General features: G+C 46.8%; 1 protein-coding gene across 3 annotated transcripts in view; it reads right to left on the minus strand.

Moving 5' to 3' along the window:
- Positions 1 to 19,342, minus strand: part of LOC119390839 (nuclear pore complex protein DDB_G0274915) — a 100,850-nt gene that overhangs the window by 15,450 nt on the left and 66,058 nt on the right. Inside the window, exon 1 of one of the 3 annotated variants that reach the window (XR_007415889.1) lies at positions 5,147 to 5,251. The exons of 1 other annotated variant lie outside the window; for it this stretch is intronic. Coding sequence is in view for 1 of the 2 variants with exons in the window: in XM_037658552.2 (XP_037514480.1) it covers positions 6,293 to 6,335 (43 nt within the window). In the remaining variant the exon portion in view is untranslated. Of the gene's footprint in view, positions 1 to 5,146; positions 5,252 to 6,292; positions 6,483 to 19,342 lie in introns of those variants that run through there. One more of the 3 variants, XM_037658552.2, reaches the window with a different exon arrangement.

Genomic DNA, 19,342 nt, shown 5'->3' on the forward strand with positions numbered 1-19,342 from the left:
CGTGTACCAGTGGCAAATTGTGGATGAAGGGCCGAAGTTCCATAAAGTGGAAAGGTGCCACTGGACGCCCCTGGCATATTTTTAAGTCCAAGTAGTGTTAGTGAAGACGATGGTTGAACCGTCTGCCCCGTGACATGTAAGCCCGATGTAATGGGCGTAATCATTGATGCTAGCGTTGGCTGTGCCCTAGACGAATACGTACTTGGAACAACCTGCGTTTTTGAGATAGGTTGATGCGTAAACGCCGAAGTGTACAAGTTCGAAGGACTTACACTTTTTGTTATTATTTCTTTTGTTCCCACAATTGTCTTTTGTGGCTCGCCTGCTTTAAGCATGGAGTCAGCAAACCGAGGTAGCCTATCTGTAACGTGTTATACGTTTCCGGTGTTATACGTGAGCTTATACGGCTTAATGGTTCCTCTGCTCCTAGCAAAAGCTTATTGAGGGAATCGTATGGACTTCCTTCGGTAGGTTGACGAAGGCCCGAAGCTGCGTCAATGTCTTTGTGGTGGGGTCCAAGGATGTTCTACTGCTTGAGGAAAGGCCAAATGTTTCTGGACTTATTCCCGCTAGTCGGGCTAAGTACTGACCTGCAATGTCATTCGGATTGCTGATTGCTTTTCGAAGCAACGATATCATTTGAGGGCCCCATCTGTTTCACTTTCGTTTGGCCCCACGCTGTTTAGTAATGAGCTCAATATTCCAAATGGTCGTCGCTGATTTATCACTTGTTTTATAATAGCGTTAATTGTTGGCGATCGGGGATTGCTACGGAGCAACTTCAGTAAAATGTATGGATATATGCCACCAGATCTTGTCAACCGGTCGAGGGTCGTTTTTGATGTAAGCCGTATTTCTGAAGAGATTGTACGATGGGTTGTTTGTGCCTCCTAATAGCGGAGACAGTGGTCCGGTTCCATACGGGGCAGCATCATTTTTGTACAAAAGTTCTCCATCAGGACCTAGTGGGTATTGACGAGGATGTGCAAGTACATCGATCAACTTCTCGGTCAAAGATTTAGAGCTGCCTGGTACAGACAAGTCGTAATAACCCCTACTAGTAGTTGTCGAGAATGGGTCGATTAGCGGCGAAAGGGTTCCGTCGGGCGCCGTTACGTAAGGCATGCCAGTACTTCCGGTATTTATTCCAGAAATAGTGCTCAGTATGCTTTTTGTCACTGAACTTCCGCCGTAACTTGGAAAACCAGGGTATGATGGTCCCGATGGGCCACCGTATGTACTAAAAGAAGAATAAGGTCCCGATCCGAGGCCGTACGGTGCGAAAGGTGCTAGCGGACTACTGCCGTAGTATGGCCATGTACTTCCTGAAAATGGTGCACCGGGAAAAGTCGACCACGGGCTGCCGTAAGTACTACCATATGTCCCACCATAAAAGGTGCTATATGGAGAACCGAACCGTCCAGCGTAAGGGCTGCGAAAAGAGAATCCATAGGGGTCGCTACCAAACAGCGAGACCAAACTGCTCCAAATTCCTGGCTGAATTGGGGACGATTGTGAGTCACTCTGGAGCAGAAGACGCTCTATGGGAGACGCCCCTGATGAAGATGACGTTTCACTTGCGATAAGAGAGGTGAGCAGTTTTGTTTGGTTCGCTTTATGAGAAAGTTTACTGCTGGACAAAAGATTTTTTAAGGCCGTGACTCTCGCAATTTTTCGAATGATATCAATCAATGTTGTAGAACCTCTGTGTCCATAAATACCGCTACCAGCAGGCTGAACAGGAATATTGTTAAGGAGTCTCTGCACGGGCTCTGGAAGTCCTGGGAGGCTCGGAGGCTGGTAACCAAGTTTATAGTACAATACTTCAGGATCAAGAGCTTGGATGTATGGAGGAAATATCCCGGTTCGCCGGCCGAGCACCCACTTCCATCTTCGGTCAAGTCCTGTAGTAAATCCAGGCACTTCGACCTCTACACCGCTTCCTGTGACACCGACTGAGGGAGCGGCATGAACCGGAGGAATAGCACCAGGACGTAAATTGTTTACTCCTGTAGTAATTACAGAATGGATATTGGAAGTTCTCGAATTTATTACAGATGGAGCTGGTACATTGCTCAGGCCGAGTAGAGCTCCGTGTGTGTTGGAAGGTAGGTGAGCTGTTGGACCCTGTCTTCCACCGGTGATGGTTGAGCCAACAAATGCGTTTCGGTTGACTTCTGTACTTGTCAAGATATTCGGACCTCCAGGTGCTCCCGGTATAGTGGTTCCTGGACTAAGGGGCCGTAATGTAAGGCTACTACCGCCACCTGGCAGAGCGTTTGAACCACCGGGGTGGGTAACTGATACAACGCTTTTGGTAACCGTTGTTTGGTAACACTTCCGGCGCCGTTTTGAACAGTGTTGAACGTTTCTCCTTCCCCACCTTGAACATTGGATCCTCCTCTTTCGCTTCCTGGTGATAAAAATGGGCCATTGTTATTGACGCTTGATGATGGCGGTGGGGCGAGCGCGAAAGGATCGATGTCGTCGGGAAGATCTTGGGACTAGGCGGAGCTGCCGGCTTCAATAAATCACTGCTTGTAACGGATTTGACGGTGATCCCCTTGACGCCCTTTACCCCTCCGTCGCTTGAATGCGTAATTGTTTTTATGCCTTCAGCCTTCACGAGTAGTGGACCAGTAGTTCCTATGGACGTTCCAGCGCTGAAGATCGTCACTAGAAAAAAAATTGGGCAACTTTCAGGCAGGCTGCACATCTCAAAGACATCTTTGAAAAATCTCTGAGACGTTCTCGCACGAAAACAAAAGCAAAAAGCAGGGTTCTGCTGGCATACTACTCTAAAAAATTGCGACGTTTATGCCCCACATTGCTAACAAACCTATCTCTGAACTTACAACAAAACGAACTTTTAATTATCTATGAGACATTACTCATGTCCACAGCCTGAATTCGCACTCACTGTGTATCATTAACTTTTAAATGTTTAATGTAACTCGCATTGTTATTGTAAGTGGGCGGATAGGCGGTCAGTGTAACAAGGCTAACTGGATGTTGTTTGTATGTTAGGCTCGTGTGGGTTGCTCTAGGTATTTTTATGACGATAGTTTTGTTCTAGGTAAACTTCCAATTCCTCCCTCCAACAGATGTACACAAGCAAAAGTCTTTTCATTCTACAACAACTTAAACCATTTGAATGAAATTTGTTCAAGTTTGACGACAGATGCTGTAAGAACATGCGTCCCTAAGAACGTTACGACACTGTCAAGACGACGATGTCGCATAGACGAAATAAAGAATGCACGTCGTCGCGCCCCTGAAGGGCGTGGCCTACGCTGGAGATTCAGCGAGTTGTCATCGTGTAACTTTTATTACGTAGCAATTATACGGACACAGTTGGCGGGTTATTGCCGTCGCCGTCGGCGTCTTCGTTACCGTTGGCTTCGCCGTCATGCTCCGCATAAAATCCAAAGCAATACCATCGCCCCTCGCGTCGTGTGTTCTACGCGCAAGTAAAAACACGCGGGCACTGGGGATGACCTTGGCTCAAGCAGAGTTGAAAAGAGCCGGTAATATCCGTCACACGAAGGTCAGATGCGATGACATCGTCCCGCGTGTGAGGCCTGGGGCCGATGGCTCGTTAAGCAGAGAGGAAACACCACAACGTCTTTCGTGGGGCGAAGGGGCGACGCTGGGTGAGGGGGAGGGAGGGGGGCTGCGTCGCTCGACAGAAACAGCAAACTTTGTTCATAGGGGCGCGGTCACGAGCGCCGGCGCGCGCGCTATCTCGATAGACATAACTGACGGCTCATATAAGTGGTGTGCACCCACCGCATACTATGTGCCGAGAGCACGAAAACCCAACTTAGAACTCTGAAGCGGCCGCATTCGCTTAAAACAGCGTTTTGTATAGTGAATGAGATTGAATCCAAAAGAGTTAGCTGTTAGCCTGACTTCGTATAACATTCCAGTTTGTTGCTATCGCATTCATTGCTTCGCCCTTGGTGAAGCTGTGACTTTTTTTTTTCTCTGTTATATACAACCGCGGAATATACTCAGTATATGTTTGTGGGACGACGCTGGAGCTGCAATATGCGTGGCTAGTCGGCACTGTTTCTGCAGTGCGATGATATGCTCAATGAGAAACTAAAAATAATGCTCGCTATGCCTTTCTTGAAATTAAATCTGTTGGTTGAATAAGTTGGCATCGAACCATAAAACAGGCCCCCACACTTCTGTCCTTCTTGAATTTATTGCAAGAATGCCAACATGTTAAGCCTCTTGGTAGAGTCTGTACGAGCAGACCATGCATTGTGATATTTCACATTGTCCACCGGAAGCCAATGGCGAATGTAAAAGATCAGATACCACAAAATCCGGAGATACGTTGATTATGAAGTTGTGCACATGGCGCCAAAACTTCAGTTATGCCTTAGAGAAGCTCGCGATTGCCTGAGACGTGCGTTCTCAGTTTTTAAGCTTAATGACCCCTGCTCCGACCGATGGTCCATTCTCGCATTTGATGAAGCATATAGGTTCTTCGCCTTCATAGATAACAACTGCATAATCAAATATTAACTGCACCGGAAAAGAACGACACCAGTGCGAATTAGTTTGTTGATGATTTGTAAGCAAGTTTTCTCAGAGAGAAAGAAAGAAGACAAAGGTTCGCAAAATGAAGAAACATGACGGCTTCTCACTTACTGATGTTATTACGTTCAGTATTGAGGCAGGATAACATCATTCTGCTCTTACGAACAGGATTAGCGTTAGAAAGTTTTTTGGAATATTGGTCTGCATTCTTGACGCCACCGCAGAACACGTGGCTGTTATAATTGTGTGCGGTACAATGAAGTTCAGAGGCCAGCTCCTTTAAGCATGCACCTTGCTATGGCAAAAGCGGTTACAAATTGACGCGAAGAATACGGCACGTAATGTTACATCTGATTGACTCCACTTATATATCATTATTAGGCCCACAGCTGTTCCCAACACCCACTATCCATAGAGCAGTGTTCTCAAAGTCATTGTTTCTCACAGATTGCTTAGACGTGATCAACAAGTTGTGACGTATCAAAAATTACAGAAACCATGTAATTTAATCACAAGCATTATTGCGGTAAATTCGTGAGTTGAGTTTATATATTACTGAACAATCAAGCAATATTTGAGAACCTATAGCGCTTACACGTTTCGCCCCTCAAGAATATTTCCCGAAGGCAATTTTGTCCACATATTCAGGTTTCTCCTTACACCATCCTAGTGTTTTCTTTTCTCCGCTGAAACGTTGCCGGTAGAGTTAGCCTCGTTTTTGCAATAAATCCCGTATCTGCAGAACCGATATAAATCCACTCCAATTGTGATCACTGTTATTTTTCTTCCGTTACAAATGTTCATGCCAAAAACCATCAAGCAATCGCGGTACAAATATGTCGGCATTGCGTATGAACCATAGTACCAGGACATCATTGCAAAACTTCAAAACAATAATCGGACAGGCCTTTTCACTATTTTCATGCCGTTCGTCTTGCGCATAGCGTCGCCAAGAACCAGTTGATTTGACAAAAAGACAAGGCATCCTTAGCGAAGAAATACTTAACAAATAGTAGTGTATTGTGGATATGCTTGTGCAGTCACGTGTGCCATTAAAATGGCCAGCCCGAGCGAGGGTAGCGTTTCAATTACATTAAAGATTACACTCTTAGGAGTGTTCCGTTGCTACATGAACAACAAACCTTCTCTTTATGACTGCAAGAAAAAAAAATATTGCACTTAACATTAACTTTAACTTCATGTACAATGAGGCTTGGTGATGCGCTTACGGTAGGGAGACGTTACAAAGTACACAGACAGAGTGTTAAAGGACGAGCGCAACTCGTCCTGTTAAACTCGTCTTTTGCGTTTCGTTGTTAACACTGTGTCCTGTTGTACTTTGTAACGTCTCCCTATCGTAAGCGCATCACCAGCAAACATGAATCAATTACCCCTTTCGTCGCATTACTGTACAATGAGAACAGGCGTCTTTAAAGTCTTTGCAGTCATTCTTACCACGTTGTGTGCATAAATTGTTTCATACTGTTTGGAAAGTGGAGCCAGGAAAATCATGTATTGCACTTTTCGCGTATTCTGTTGTAGCTATCGCAGTATTCAGCTGCAATGAAAAGGCGAGAAGCTAGATAATAGTTTTTGTTTCTACCTACGCTTCGATCTTACGCGTTTGACGTGAGGGCGCCAGTTACTGATGGGACACCCAAACACCCTGTTTAAGCCTTTAAAGGTGTTAAAGTCTTCAGTGTGCGCACCACACTACAATATAAGCAATTTGCCTGCTTACCTAACGCCACCAGGAGCGGCAGGTACCAATTGATGGAAGCCATAACCCGTCTGCGCCTGAGGCGTGTCTTCGCACTGCGCTATAACGCGAGCGCAGGCCCTTATGGGTAACTTTATCTCGCACGCGCCACGCAGATTATGGCCTTGCTGACCACCGTCGTCAATTTTGGGACTGTATTGTCTGTCCTTCACCTTCTAAGAAGACAACAAGTTCTGAAATGTCAGTAATCCGGCGACAGCACGGCCACCCCCTTCCCAGCAACGTCCTTGCCTGTGACATACAAAGAACCTTCAGAAAGACGTATCCGTGCTGCGTTTGCCTGGATAGGGCGTCTTGCGCTATTGTATTGCATCCTTTTGTGTTTCGTGAAATACGTAACCCGCCCTTTACACGCCGTGGTAAAGCAGCGTGAAGGCTCTGCATCGTGCAGCACATCTTTCTCGTAAGACGAGACATGAAGAAAGGTTAGCTTAGACGTATTTAATAGTCTGAAAGGAAGTCCCGACACTGAGCCGCAGCTGCGTCGCAACGAGCGTCTGGAGGGCATAGCTACACTATACGATATCGTCGCGCTAGTCTGCTTTACGCACTCACGCTTCAAAAAAAAAAAAAAAAAGATCTGGAGCCCTTGGTCTATCGCGAAAAGAGGGGCAAACAATGCTTGCCATGCGCGTGCCTGACGTACTACTTTTCTTTTTACATGCCATTCTTTATATCACAATGTGCAATGCTCCCTCGTAAGTATTTTCTTCCTCCATGCCGGGAATGGGAACGTAATTCACGTGTTAGCACCGCAACGCTGTTTATCAGGCAAGAACAATGGTCATGCGTTCATATCCTTGGCAACAATGAAATATGGCAACGTGGAATCACAAGTCAGATCGATAACCTTGATAGAAGATCAGATTGTCGTATGAGAAACGGCTTATCGCCGACAAGCCCATGACCGAAATGGCATTAAAGTCAGTAGACGGCGCATGAAACCGGCGCACAATCGAGGGCCTAATATGTGCACACTCGAGTTTCTACACTTTCGCGGACACTGTTTTTTACGGTCACACCTAGAATGCGATATTTTTACGCAACATAGTTTTCGCTTAAAAATGTATAGAATATCACACATTACATTAACTTCTGCGAGCTCAGTCACAAGCTGCATGCTCACGGCGACTAATAGGCGTGGTCTACACGCTAGCTGAAGAGTCTAGGAAATTGCTCTTCAAGTTCGTTGCCTTTCACACAATTACATGAGTCTAACCCCAATCGATTATTGCCCAATGTTCTTTTACCTAGGCGCGTATGGACCCCCTATCATATGATTCAAATATCCTGTAAACCCACCACCCTTCCTCTGCTATCCGTGCCTTCCATGTATATATTCTTGTCATTCGTCACCCTGTTACTCTGACGGACCACTTTCTATTGGCTTAAGGAGCACATCACTGCCCTGCCGCTTTTTTACGCATCACTGAAGCTAGAGCGCAAGCTGCCGGCATGCTTTGCTAAATTAGTGTGCTGTTTATTTTATAGAATTTAGACATGATGGTCGGTTTCAATGGCCGTTGCTTCATTTGTAGCGTTCGTTTTTTTTTTTTTTTTTCAAATCACTTCACCGTTGAAGTTCGTGTTTGCTATTGCAATAACAGACAGTGCTCGGCGACGTTCAATGTGGCAAGCGCTGGATTTCAACTAACGCGCACAAGTGAACAAATCGCCCTTCAGGCACACCAGACGCGCGATACAAAAAAAAGCGAAACAACACCAACGCGGCGATAGCAACACCGCGTATACCCCCGATGGTTTTAGAGAGCACCACATTACTGGTATATATATAATGTAGTTATCCTGCTCGCTCAATTATTTGTTTTTCGGGGATGCCGAATGCTCGGAAACGGTTCTATTTAGTGTTCCTATTTTATTCGCACCATGTATGTCTTTGAGCTCCACAGTTGCAACCATGGTATATTGTGTAGTCTTCGATACTCTCAAGACGTTCTATTTGGTGACCGAACCCCTCGAGGAAATCCTTAACATCAGATGGAAAACGTAATAAAGTCTTGCAAGTCCAGCTTGAAATTCATCACAAGCTGCAGCCATCGCCATTCATATATTGGCAATCATCGTCTTGCTCTTCTTTCATTCCACTGCCATATGGTTTTAGCTGTATTCTACCGGGATTACTCCATCGTGTTGGGCTCGTCATAACTGTGTTGTTGTTACTGGGTCTTCGTCAGGCTTTCTCGCTTCGGCTCTGACACCACCATCGTCGATCTTTCATCATTTTTTTTGCCATGGCCATTCCATCATAGCTATACTGTCGTCTTCCGAACTACAGCGTGGCAGTTTCATCTGTGTTTATGCTGGGCCTGATGAAGTGATAACGTCTACGAACACTAATTTCGCCGCCGTAGACTGTCGGTGACATCAAGTACTATTTGGATTATCGGCTACTCTTCTTATTCGAGAACGACGATACCGACGAAATAGCATTTATACAGTCAATTTTGTGCCTAGCGTGGCGAAATACAATCATGTGGTGTATTTCTATTTCTTGCTTTTCAATGGCAGCCCAAACAAATTTTTCATGTTAGAATTAGGCCATTGCTATTTATTGCTCATGTTTAAGTATCATATCTAAATACGAAGAATAAACTTATTATGATTATTAAATTTTCGAGGTGTGATGCGCGTTCGAGCTTTTCCGATGGCGCGATATCAATGGGGAAGATTTTGGAGCATGGTATTTGGAATAAGCTAGTGAGTTGGCATATTGATCAGGCAGATCTTCTGCGTTTGGGCTGAGCATAAACAGCTCAGATATAACGGCTTCATTATCTTGCATCCCGTCTATTCGAAAACATTTAACAGGGTCTACAATGCGCAAAGACTTCAAGCACCATACGTGCCCCAACGTTAAAAAAGATTGGATTCGGGAAGGCAGTCCTTCCTTTTTTTAGATGCGAAGCAGCTTATGGTCAAGCCTGTGCCCTCCTGCGCCGTCCCCACCCCCACTGCGCATGCGCTACAGCTGGCCCAAGCTTCCGAATGAGACCGCTAGAGGCGCCACTGCAGCTCCGCTAGATGAAAATGACCCGCGCGCGCTGCGCTCATTCTCCTCCCGGCAACGCCACCGTCAAAGCCACGATGAGTGCCACCGACAGCAATGCTGCTGCTACTGCTGCGAGAAGAGGGCTCGAGCCGTTCTTGCGAAACGGCAACGGCGGCATGCCAACCCCGAACTTCGAGCGAGAGAATAAGAATAAAAGCGCCGTAAACGCCGCCTGCAAGAATACACGGAAACAATGAGGGCTCGCGCAGCCGAAGCGCAACGTCAAAGCCGGCAAGCAAACATCGAAGAGGCGTGGCCACGCTGAGCCGAGGGAAACCGTAAACGCCGAGCGGATAGACCTCGTCTTTTCCAACTTCAAAACTAAACCTCTCCAGTAAGATCAGCAACACAACCTTCTCTTTACTCTACACTTTACATACCACAAGGCAGTCATACTCATGGGGAGACGCGACCCTGAACTTGAAGTTTCTACGGTGATGATGAGTAATAAAGAGCACTTTAATGGCACTCTTTACGGAACTTTAAGTTGACCCATGAGCTGCAATCGCATGCTGCTCAGGGTTCCCTTTACGTTGAGATGTGTTTTTTAAATACAAAAGTGTTTTATGCGGCGTGCATGAATACTTTATGACGTATTTTTGTCATGATTTGACGTTGATAAAATGGACGCCACGGATGAGAAAGAAAAAAACAGTAGAAATCCAACCGGAATCCAACCTAGGACCCTCTTGGTCCACGACCATAGCGCCCGGTGCTCTACCGTCTAAGAAAACAAGGCAGACGCACACCACAAACGCACCTTATATATCTCACACATTCGCCCTCGCATGGTGCTCTCTGTTGCCGGGGCTAGACGGGCGGGGCGATGCCGCTGTCTGTGAGTGGTGCAGGGAAGTAATGCGGCATGACACTTACTAGCGCCGATAGAGAACGATTCCGTGACGACGCAGTTTAAACATGGCCTCCCAGATTGCGCGCCGGCGCGCAATCTCGGAGGCCATGGTCAACGCGGTTGGGTACCAGCGAAAAAAACGCCAGGCCTGCGCTGACACCGCAGCACAGTCAGAGCGAAAGCTGGAAGAGCGGCGTTTCTAGTGCCCGTTGTAAGCTCTCTTGGGGCTACAACAAGTACACTAGAACGGTACCCACTACGCCATAAATCACAATTTTTGTGAAGATGGGAAGCACCTACTAAGCCATTATTCGTCATCCGGCGGAGAAGCGAGGCACCAGCTACAGGTCTGTAAGGCATTATGTGCACTTTGTTGACGCGACGACTGCCGACAATGAATTATGGCTCAGCCCTGTGTAATGGGTTGGAAGGTTTAAACGGCCCACCAGTTATGTAATTTGCATTCGGTGACGCCCGGTCGCTATTTCCCTCGCCCGTCATGCTGTACAACATACGTTGACGTGGGAGAGAGACGGAGGGCGGGGGAAGAACTTTACTGAGACCCCGAGGAAATGGATCATGCGCTTATGGGCTTCCTTGGCAACCAATACAAGTGCACTGCGAAAGAACCCACTACGCTATAATCACTGCAATTTTACTGAGACCCCGAGGAAATGGATCATGCACTTATGGGCTTCCTTGGCAACCAACAACAAGTGCACTTGCGAGGAACCCACTACGCTATAAATCATTGTAATTTTTTAGAAGTAGGGCACCAGACACTGTGCCATTTTTCGTCATTCTACAGAGAGCCGTGGAACCTGCTAAACGCATGTAAGGCTTTATGCGCACTTTGTTGATGCTGTGCCTGATGACGATGAAGAATTATGGCAGAGCTCTTTGTAATGGGTTAGAAGCATTCAACAACCTACTCGTTGCGCAATTCGCATTGTTTGGCGCCTGGTTACAGAAATCGCGTTGTGCGACGCTTGGTGCTTATTTTACTCTTCTACCACGCCATATTGCATATGCTAATGTGGTTCCTTCCCGACATGAAAGCTGTATAGCACCTTTTTGCAAAGTAGTTTCAAGCACCGGCATGGCTCAGAGGTTGAATATTGGGCTCCCACGCAGAGGGCCCAGGTTCGAACCTCGTTCCATCCTGGAATTTTTTCTTATTTCGTTTTTTTTTTATTTCGAGCGATACTGGTTACGGACACCGGCGGCGGCGGCGGCGGCAGCGGCGGCGGCGGCGGACAACTACGGCACCAAAAACGGCCGGTGAAATGATCTCATAACAGCTTTCGCTGTAAAAATTACATCATCTTCCGCTAAAGGGGAGCATGACGCGATGCGAAGCCGGAGCACTGGCACGATCGCGTTCCGTTGGCGTTCGCTGGGCATGCTACCGACCTCGCGTCCTGGAACGCGAAGAGCCCTCCCCTACGGCCTCTCTTATAATCATATTGTGATTTTCGGACGTAAATCCCCAGATATTATTGCGAGACAGAGGCCAGCGGGACGTGGAACGCCTGCGCGCGTTCGCGGCTCAAGCTACGAACCTCTGCGCTCGTGTTGCTGAAGCGGAGTGTGGTATTGTATGCATGAGGATAGGCGTAGGTTACCCTGTTACTCGGGAGCGCACACCATGCCGCTTGCCACCTTAACTGATGACGCTTTGAAGAAGTGGATATCGAGTACCAGTGTTTATTATGTGCTTGTTGATGTCATCTTTGCGCGGGATCACGATATGCTGTGTCCAGGTATACGTTGAAATCTTCAGCTAACCACAACGGTTAAATCGGGATCGTGGGCGTTAGTCGTCGCGATGATCTGCACTCGGCGGTAGCGTGGAGCATCACACGTTTAATGGGTGCTGTAGCTGTTAAACTTCAATATGCATTGTACAAGCTCTCATAAACCACTTCACAATGAGTACTACTTGTATGAAGACACTTTCACTTTCCTGTTATACGAATTTCCTATGACGGAGGTCTAAGCCATGCTTTTTTTATTTAGAAAGCCTTCCCTAGGCATAATATTTAGCGGCATCCAATGTACACGATGCAAATTTTTCAGAAGGGTGTCTTGCTGGCGAGTTAGTACGATAACAATGTTCTTCATGTATAAGTCAAACAGTGAACGGTGGAACGGTCCGTTGAATCCAAGCGGTCGAGGTCGGGTGCAGGGGCGTAGCCAGGGGGGGGGGTGGGGGTCAAACCCCCCCCCCCTCCCGAAATTTTTCAATTTTGCTTGCGTATAATACACGCGCACATACAAACGCACGCACGAGCATACAAAAAGTATGGTTGAACCCCCCCCCCCCCCCCCGAAAAAAATTTCTGGCTACGCCCCTGCTCGGGTGGTAGGCCAGGCCTGAGGGCCATTGCTTCGAGGTGTCGAAGAAGGTTAGATACAGGCCCGGACAAATCCACGGCAAGTGTTACGGTCACAAAATGGCCACGATGTACCATATCGACCGCGGTAATGTTGTTCCCCTCGAGTGGTCGCAGATGGAGTAAGCGTAACGCCGACACGAAGCCTCCGCAACGTAACCTCCTCTCGGCGGTTCAAACCATATATGGCATTCTACTTCGTGCACAAGACTTCAAAAACACCATATTTCTATGGCTTGTTGATAGAGGCTTATAGGGCTATTGCTTTTTCAGGTATCAATGATGTCCTATTGCTAAGTTTCTAGAAAAAACTTAAAGATGTGAGAGCGATTGCGTGAGTCACAAAGCAATATTTTATATTCATATTTCCCATTTAACCTTGTCGTAACAACGTTCAAACATTTGCAACCGGTTTTTTAGTGTCACCGCCTTACCGAAATATTATTTTGAATCCATCACGGCTAAAGTAAGTTACGCCTTTCTCATTTTTTATCTTGGAGATCGCCGACATAGCGTAAGCGTTATTGAAGGAAATAAGTTTGCACTAACTTAGAAATGCCTAGCGTTCAATAAAACAGGCGTTCTATTGTGCGTTGACACGGGACGCTTCGCTATAAAATCGTGCATCTTTAAAGCAGTGGACGCCACAAAAGAACTTTATTCTGAGGCAGCTGCGCTTGTGCTTAAGTGAGCCAGAAAAGAATTTGTAGAGAATGTAGTACTTCATTGTTTGCGGCGATGATTATTGATGGCATTGCGTAAGCAGATGTTGAATCTGCTGAATATTTTGTGTGCCTATTTTTTATTCACTATTAGTAACTCATTGTGTTCTGTCTATCCACCTGTGTCACTCAATCTTCAGTTGACACGGCAAATATTCACGGCCCGCCTGGGTGAATATCCTGCAACATGGCACTATTCGACGTACTCGAATGCGTATTTTTATGTGCGCGTTTAGTTCTTGATATCAATGCCCCTGTCAGCTTGAACTTAGTGCAGGCGCCAGTCATCCGTCCGATTTGTCTTACGAGAGGCTCACGAAAAGCAGCACATCGGGAGTTCATTCACATGTCAATCAGCACATTATCAAGAAATTTTCATGTTATCACGCAGGCTTTGCCCCAATTACCAAAAGAGCGTTCGTGTAACAATAAGTCCATGAAGTTCCGGTAATTTTCGTCAACACTGATGGGGATTTCCAGTAGTCTGGGTGTGTGTCGGTCGAATCGTTCATGCAACTGAGACAGAACTCGCGGCATGAACCTCTGCCGCCGTGGTCGGCGTTTTTGGCGCACTAGGTGCCTTTTTTCGTTACACCGAGGCGCCGAATTGTTGCCTGTCCTCCAGGAACTAGACGTTCAGATAGATCAGGAGCTGTTTCCCGTTAGAGGCAACTATTGGTCCCACGTTGTTTAGATTTTGTTAGTTCTAGCAAATATTTCGATAAAACAAGTCATTTCATTTTTGAAATATCAATTTTAGGCAAGTAACACAAACCAGCAGATTTCTGGCAGTGTCTTGGAATGTATACACAAAAATTAAATGCGTACTTGATTGATAGGTAAAATCACTTTTTACATTTCCATTATTTGCATTAGAGCACGTATCGTATGTACTAAAATGAAGGCAGTGAATTCAAAGCACAAGAAGCTTGAACAATCGTTGGCATGAACGCCAGTCATTGGAGTGCCGTAGCCGCTATTTCATTTAAAGCGCATTGTTCGCAGCTTCTGCGCACAAAAAGAAATTTTTTATGCAATTTCATGAAACAATGAACACCATCGCTCGTTCTAGCATATTCGGCGAGAGAATTAGCTTCGTAGAAGGACATTTGGGGAGTTTGTTAGGGTTAGGCTAGGAGAATTGGCACCCGCCTCGTTTGGTCTTCTTTCGTCGTTGTTTGCTTGCGCTATTTTAGGAGGAAAAGTGTTCACTTAATCGAAACCTTCTTAGAACAAAGGTGGGTGGGGCACTTCGGCGAGGCTCGACTGGCTATAGCGGCTAGCCGGGCCTAGTCCCAGGTTGCAGTTAGCTTCATTGGGACTTGTTCGGAAAGTAGCACCACCCACAACCAGTGCGGTAGTGTGTTTGTTCGCATTAACGCTGTGTTCGACTCACCTAGACGCGAGGGACACTGATGCGTAATGTAAACCACTGTCGGTGTCCCTACGCACGAGGGGCATAGCCTCCTAATTGCGTGGCGCATATGCCAACGGGTGTAAGTCTGGGTTATTTGCTTGTCTGTAGTCGGCGCCCAGTCCCTGAAATGTCACCGGTCCAGGTTTGGGTGAAGTTGTGTCAAGGTGCATCGTTCCAGTATTTGGGCTTTAAAGGTGTCAGCTCGACTGATTGGACGCTCGTTGTTGTTAGATATTGTGATTCGTCTTGAGGTGCGTCCTATCTCTGGTATGTAGTAGCGCGAGCTAGAAGGTCCGCCCGTTCATTCCCGGATACACCAGCGTGGGCAGTGCACCAAATGATGCCGTGGTCCCGCTGAGATATGTGAGCCCAACATTTTGGTGACAGTACGTGGCTGTGTGCCGGTGCATGTATTGTCGGCATGGTGACTGTGGAGTCCTTCAGGATGGTGGTACGCAGTGAAGTTTTACTGTTTCGTTGATGACTGGTGCAAATGCAGCAGCATCTGTTGTGGTCGTGAGAGAGGTACTATTTGCCATGGCCGCCCCCAGATTTCCCCTATTTGTGTAGTGCGGGACCTACCTGGACTGGTGCCAGAGGGCAGGCGTCCGTGCAGTGCACAGCAAAGTCGGTGTGGACGGCTGTGAGACTTGCGTACATTCAGTACGTCTACCTTGAAGGTTCTAAATTTGTCCGAATCGAGTACCTAATTTGCAGTAGCAGTGACTACCATTCGTAAATTGTGGCGTTTACTGTAAACTATCCTTGTATAGTTATAAGAAAAAGGCTCTAAGTAGAGTCATGTATGCAATTTAATGTCTTCAGGTAATGTCCATGCCAGTAATCGAATAGTCTCTCAGTAGGCAACCTGATGATATATATATATATATATATATATATAAGATATATATATATATATATATATATATATATATATATTGATAGTATGCGTTTAATAGTTCAGGTACGGTGAGCGTCTTAGAGGCGAGACAGCGACGGGACAGCAGTCAGTTCCCCGAAACGGAGCCAGCACGAGCACCAACCACAACAACCGTCTTCTTCATCGTTCTCTATGGTAACCGTATTTATCACTACAATCACTTCCCGGCAGAAAAGGAGCCATCCTGGCGACCTATGGCACAGGTAGTACTGGTGGGGTCGTAGTGAGGTTTCAATCGATCGACATGAACAGTTTCGCGCCCGCGGCGGCGTTGATCCGTAGGTGGCTGAAGAGGCTCAATAACGTAGTTGACCGGTGAAGTCTGGCGTAGGACCCGGTAAGGACCGCCATACTTAGGGACGAGCTTTGTGGAAAGGCCGGGGGCAGATGAGGGCACGCGAAGCCACACGATTGTTCCGGGTGAATATGACGAAGCAGATAAGTTTCGGTCATGAGAGTGTTTCTGGCGGGCCTGGTCGTGCGTGGTAAGCGAGCGTGCGAGCTGCCGACATTCTTCGGCATAAGTGGCGGCTTCGGCTAGAGTCGTAGTTTCTGAGGGGTCCGGTCGGTACAGAAAGAATAGTATCCAAGAACGAGGAAGGTTCCCGACCATAAAGCAGGAAGAACGGAGAAAACCCCGTAGTAGACTGAATGGCGCTGTTGTAAGCATACGTGACAAACGGCAGTATGCGGTCCCAATTCGTGTGGTCATCGGAAACATACATGGAGAGCATGTCGCCGAGTGTGCGATTGAAGCGCTCGGTCATCCCGTTGGTTTGCGGGTGATATGCGGTAGTAGTTCGATGGACAACGTTGCATTCGCGGAGGAGGGCTTCTACGGCTTCGGATAAGAAGGAACGTCCGCGGTCACTGAGTAGCTCGCGAGGTGCACCATGCCGAAGAACGAGCTTTCGAAGGATGAACAAGCCGACCTCACGTGCTGTGGCCTCTGGAAGTGCGGAAGTTTCAGCGTAGCGCGTGAGGTGGTCCACAGCGACGATCACCCAACGGTTGCCATCTGGTGTGTACGGTAGGGGACCGTACAAATCGATCCCGATGCGGTCGAACGGCCGAGAGGGACAGGGCAGTGGCTGGAGTGGACCTGTGGTCGTGTGCACAGAGCTCTTCCGGCGTTGGCACTTGGAGCATGAACGGACGTACTGCCGAACAAAGCGGTACATTCCGCGCCAGTAGTATCGAATCCGGAGGCGTGCATATGTCTTCACCACACCAGCATGGGCGCATTGCGGATCCGCGTGAAAGGAGGCACAGACGTCGGAACGTAGATGGCGAGGAATTACCAGCAACCATTTGCGGCCATCAGACAGGTAGTTTCGGCGGTACAGGAGGCCATCACGGATTTTAAAGTGGCGAGCAGTGCGTCGAAGCGAGCGGTTGGTTGTATGTGGAGACGCCTGAGACAGATACTCTAGGAGAGAGGCTATCCATGGATCCTGGCGTTGCTCATATGACATGTCGGCATGTTCAAGAGATGAACAATCGCAGCTCGAAATAGACGCAACACCATACTCATGGGGAAGTGGTGAACGAGAAAGAGCGTCGGCATCCGAATGCTTACGGCCTGACCGATAGATGACACGGATGTCATAATCTTGAAGACGGAGCGCCCAACGAGCTAGGCGACCAGATGGGTCTTTTAATGACGATAACCAGCACAAAGCGTGGTGATCAGTCACGACGTCGAATGGGCGGCCATATACGTAAGGTCGAAATTTCGTGATTGCCCAAACGATGGCAAGGCATTCTTTTTCCGTGACTGAGTAGTTCTTTTCTGCTTTAGTGAGAGTGCGACTGGCGTAGGAAACGACATACTCGTCGAAGCCAGAGTTACGCTGGGCAAGCGTAGAAAAAATTTGTTAATATATATCTATATAATGCAGCATTAAACGCCTATGCACATAGATGTTCGCTTGAAAATTTATTAACTGCGACCAGATGTGTTTCATTTGAATGGAAACTCTGTTAGTATCTCAAAAGTTTTGTACTTCTTGTTCAAGGTATATCTGTTTCATTCCGAACAACTTATTGGCGGCTGTTTTAGCTGCTTAACATGACAGCTGTTATACATTTCGCTATAGCGGTTCTTGCTTGTAGCTTTTGTAACTTATGGGAGCTAGTCGCTGCTCTGTTGCTGACCAGCAAGCGGATTGCCAAGTAACCACACGAACTTCGATAAGAAGCCTCCGCACGATGGTGCAAATTCCGCTGTGGAGTTCTACCTTGCCGGTAAGCATATTACGGCTTTCGCAATAACGGATCACTGGACAGGTGTACGTCACCAAGAACATGTGCAGCCCAGAAACGTTTCAGACGATTGTACAGTTGCGAAAGCGCTGCAGGACACCGCCGCTATTCACGTTATTGACACTTATAGATCCGATTACCTGGTGATTAGCAACAGTAAAAGGATTCAGGGAAGCCTAAACAACGAAAACAAATCTACCTAAGTAAAATAGAAAAGCGGTTCCGTATTAAACACAGCGAATAAGTATAGAAACACAATATAGGAGGCACACCCAAGAGCTAATAATAATTGTTGCGTTTTACGTCGAAAAACCACGATATGATTATGAAAGACGCTGTATGGAGGGCTCCGGAAATTTTGACCACTTGGGGTTCTAAGACCTACATATAAGCACACGAGCATCTACCATTTTCCCTCCATCGAAGTCCGGCTACCGCGGCCTTCGGGCCAGCAGTCAAACGCCATAAGCACTGGACCAGCGTGGCGGGTAACCCCTAATAGCTACGACAATTTAATTCAGTGCCTATTGAAAATGGCGTAAAACGACTCTTTGGGACGCTCATGAGAAAAACAGAGCATGTGGTATAACAGTGTTTCTCGAATATCTTTGCGAACGTATTTAAGATGGCGCCTAATATCTACGTTATTATAATGCAAACTCAAATTTGCTAATTTACTTTGCAGTAAGCGGAATTGTCGTTACTGTATACTCTAGGGGCGCCCGGATTATTATATATTTGTTTTCAACATCACCTTTATATAACAGTAAATTCAAGTGGGATATAAGTATATAAACTCACATTCACTTGAAGAAGAACAGGAGCAGAAATGACGCAGATAGTTAAAACCAGGGTATAAAGCAGAGAGCTTACATTGGCAGCACGTTAAAGGCATATTGCAGTGAGCAGACCGGCAGAAAAAAAACAATATAGAGACATAGGTAATGTACGGGATGGAAAAGAAGGACAGCTAAGAAATAACTCCTGCTAACGATCAAATTATGACTTTAAAAATTCTTTGGATAAAAGAAAAACAGACGTACGCCAAGATAGCGTCTGTTAGGTGAATGCTTGTTCTGTTAAATCCAGCATCGGTACCGTTGGCGCTATAGCTGTTGGAATCTTATTTACATATAAGTCAATCTCATTGCATGTAATGCAAACTTACATTCACGAGATCCTTCAAATCGCCGAAGTGGGAAAGCCACGAGGGGCAAAGCAACCCACCATTCTTGCATTATTCGGACTTCGTAACGAAGCACCACACAAGAGAAACTTCGATAATGACTTTACAGCGGTATCAGCAAGTGTGAAAAAGACGCCTCACGCATTGGAGTACGCGGCACAG

This window comes from Rhipicephalus sanguineus, chromosome 4, assembly GCF_013339695.2.
Source record: "Rhipicephalus sanguineus isolate Rsan-2018 chromosome 4, BIME_Rsan_1.4, whole genome shotgun sequence".
Taxonomy (NCBI): Eukaryota; Metazoa; Arthropoda; class Arachnida; order Ixodida; family Ixodidae; genus Rhipicephalus; species Rhipicephalus sanguineus.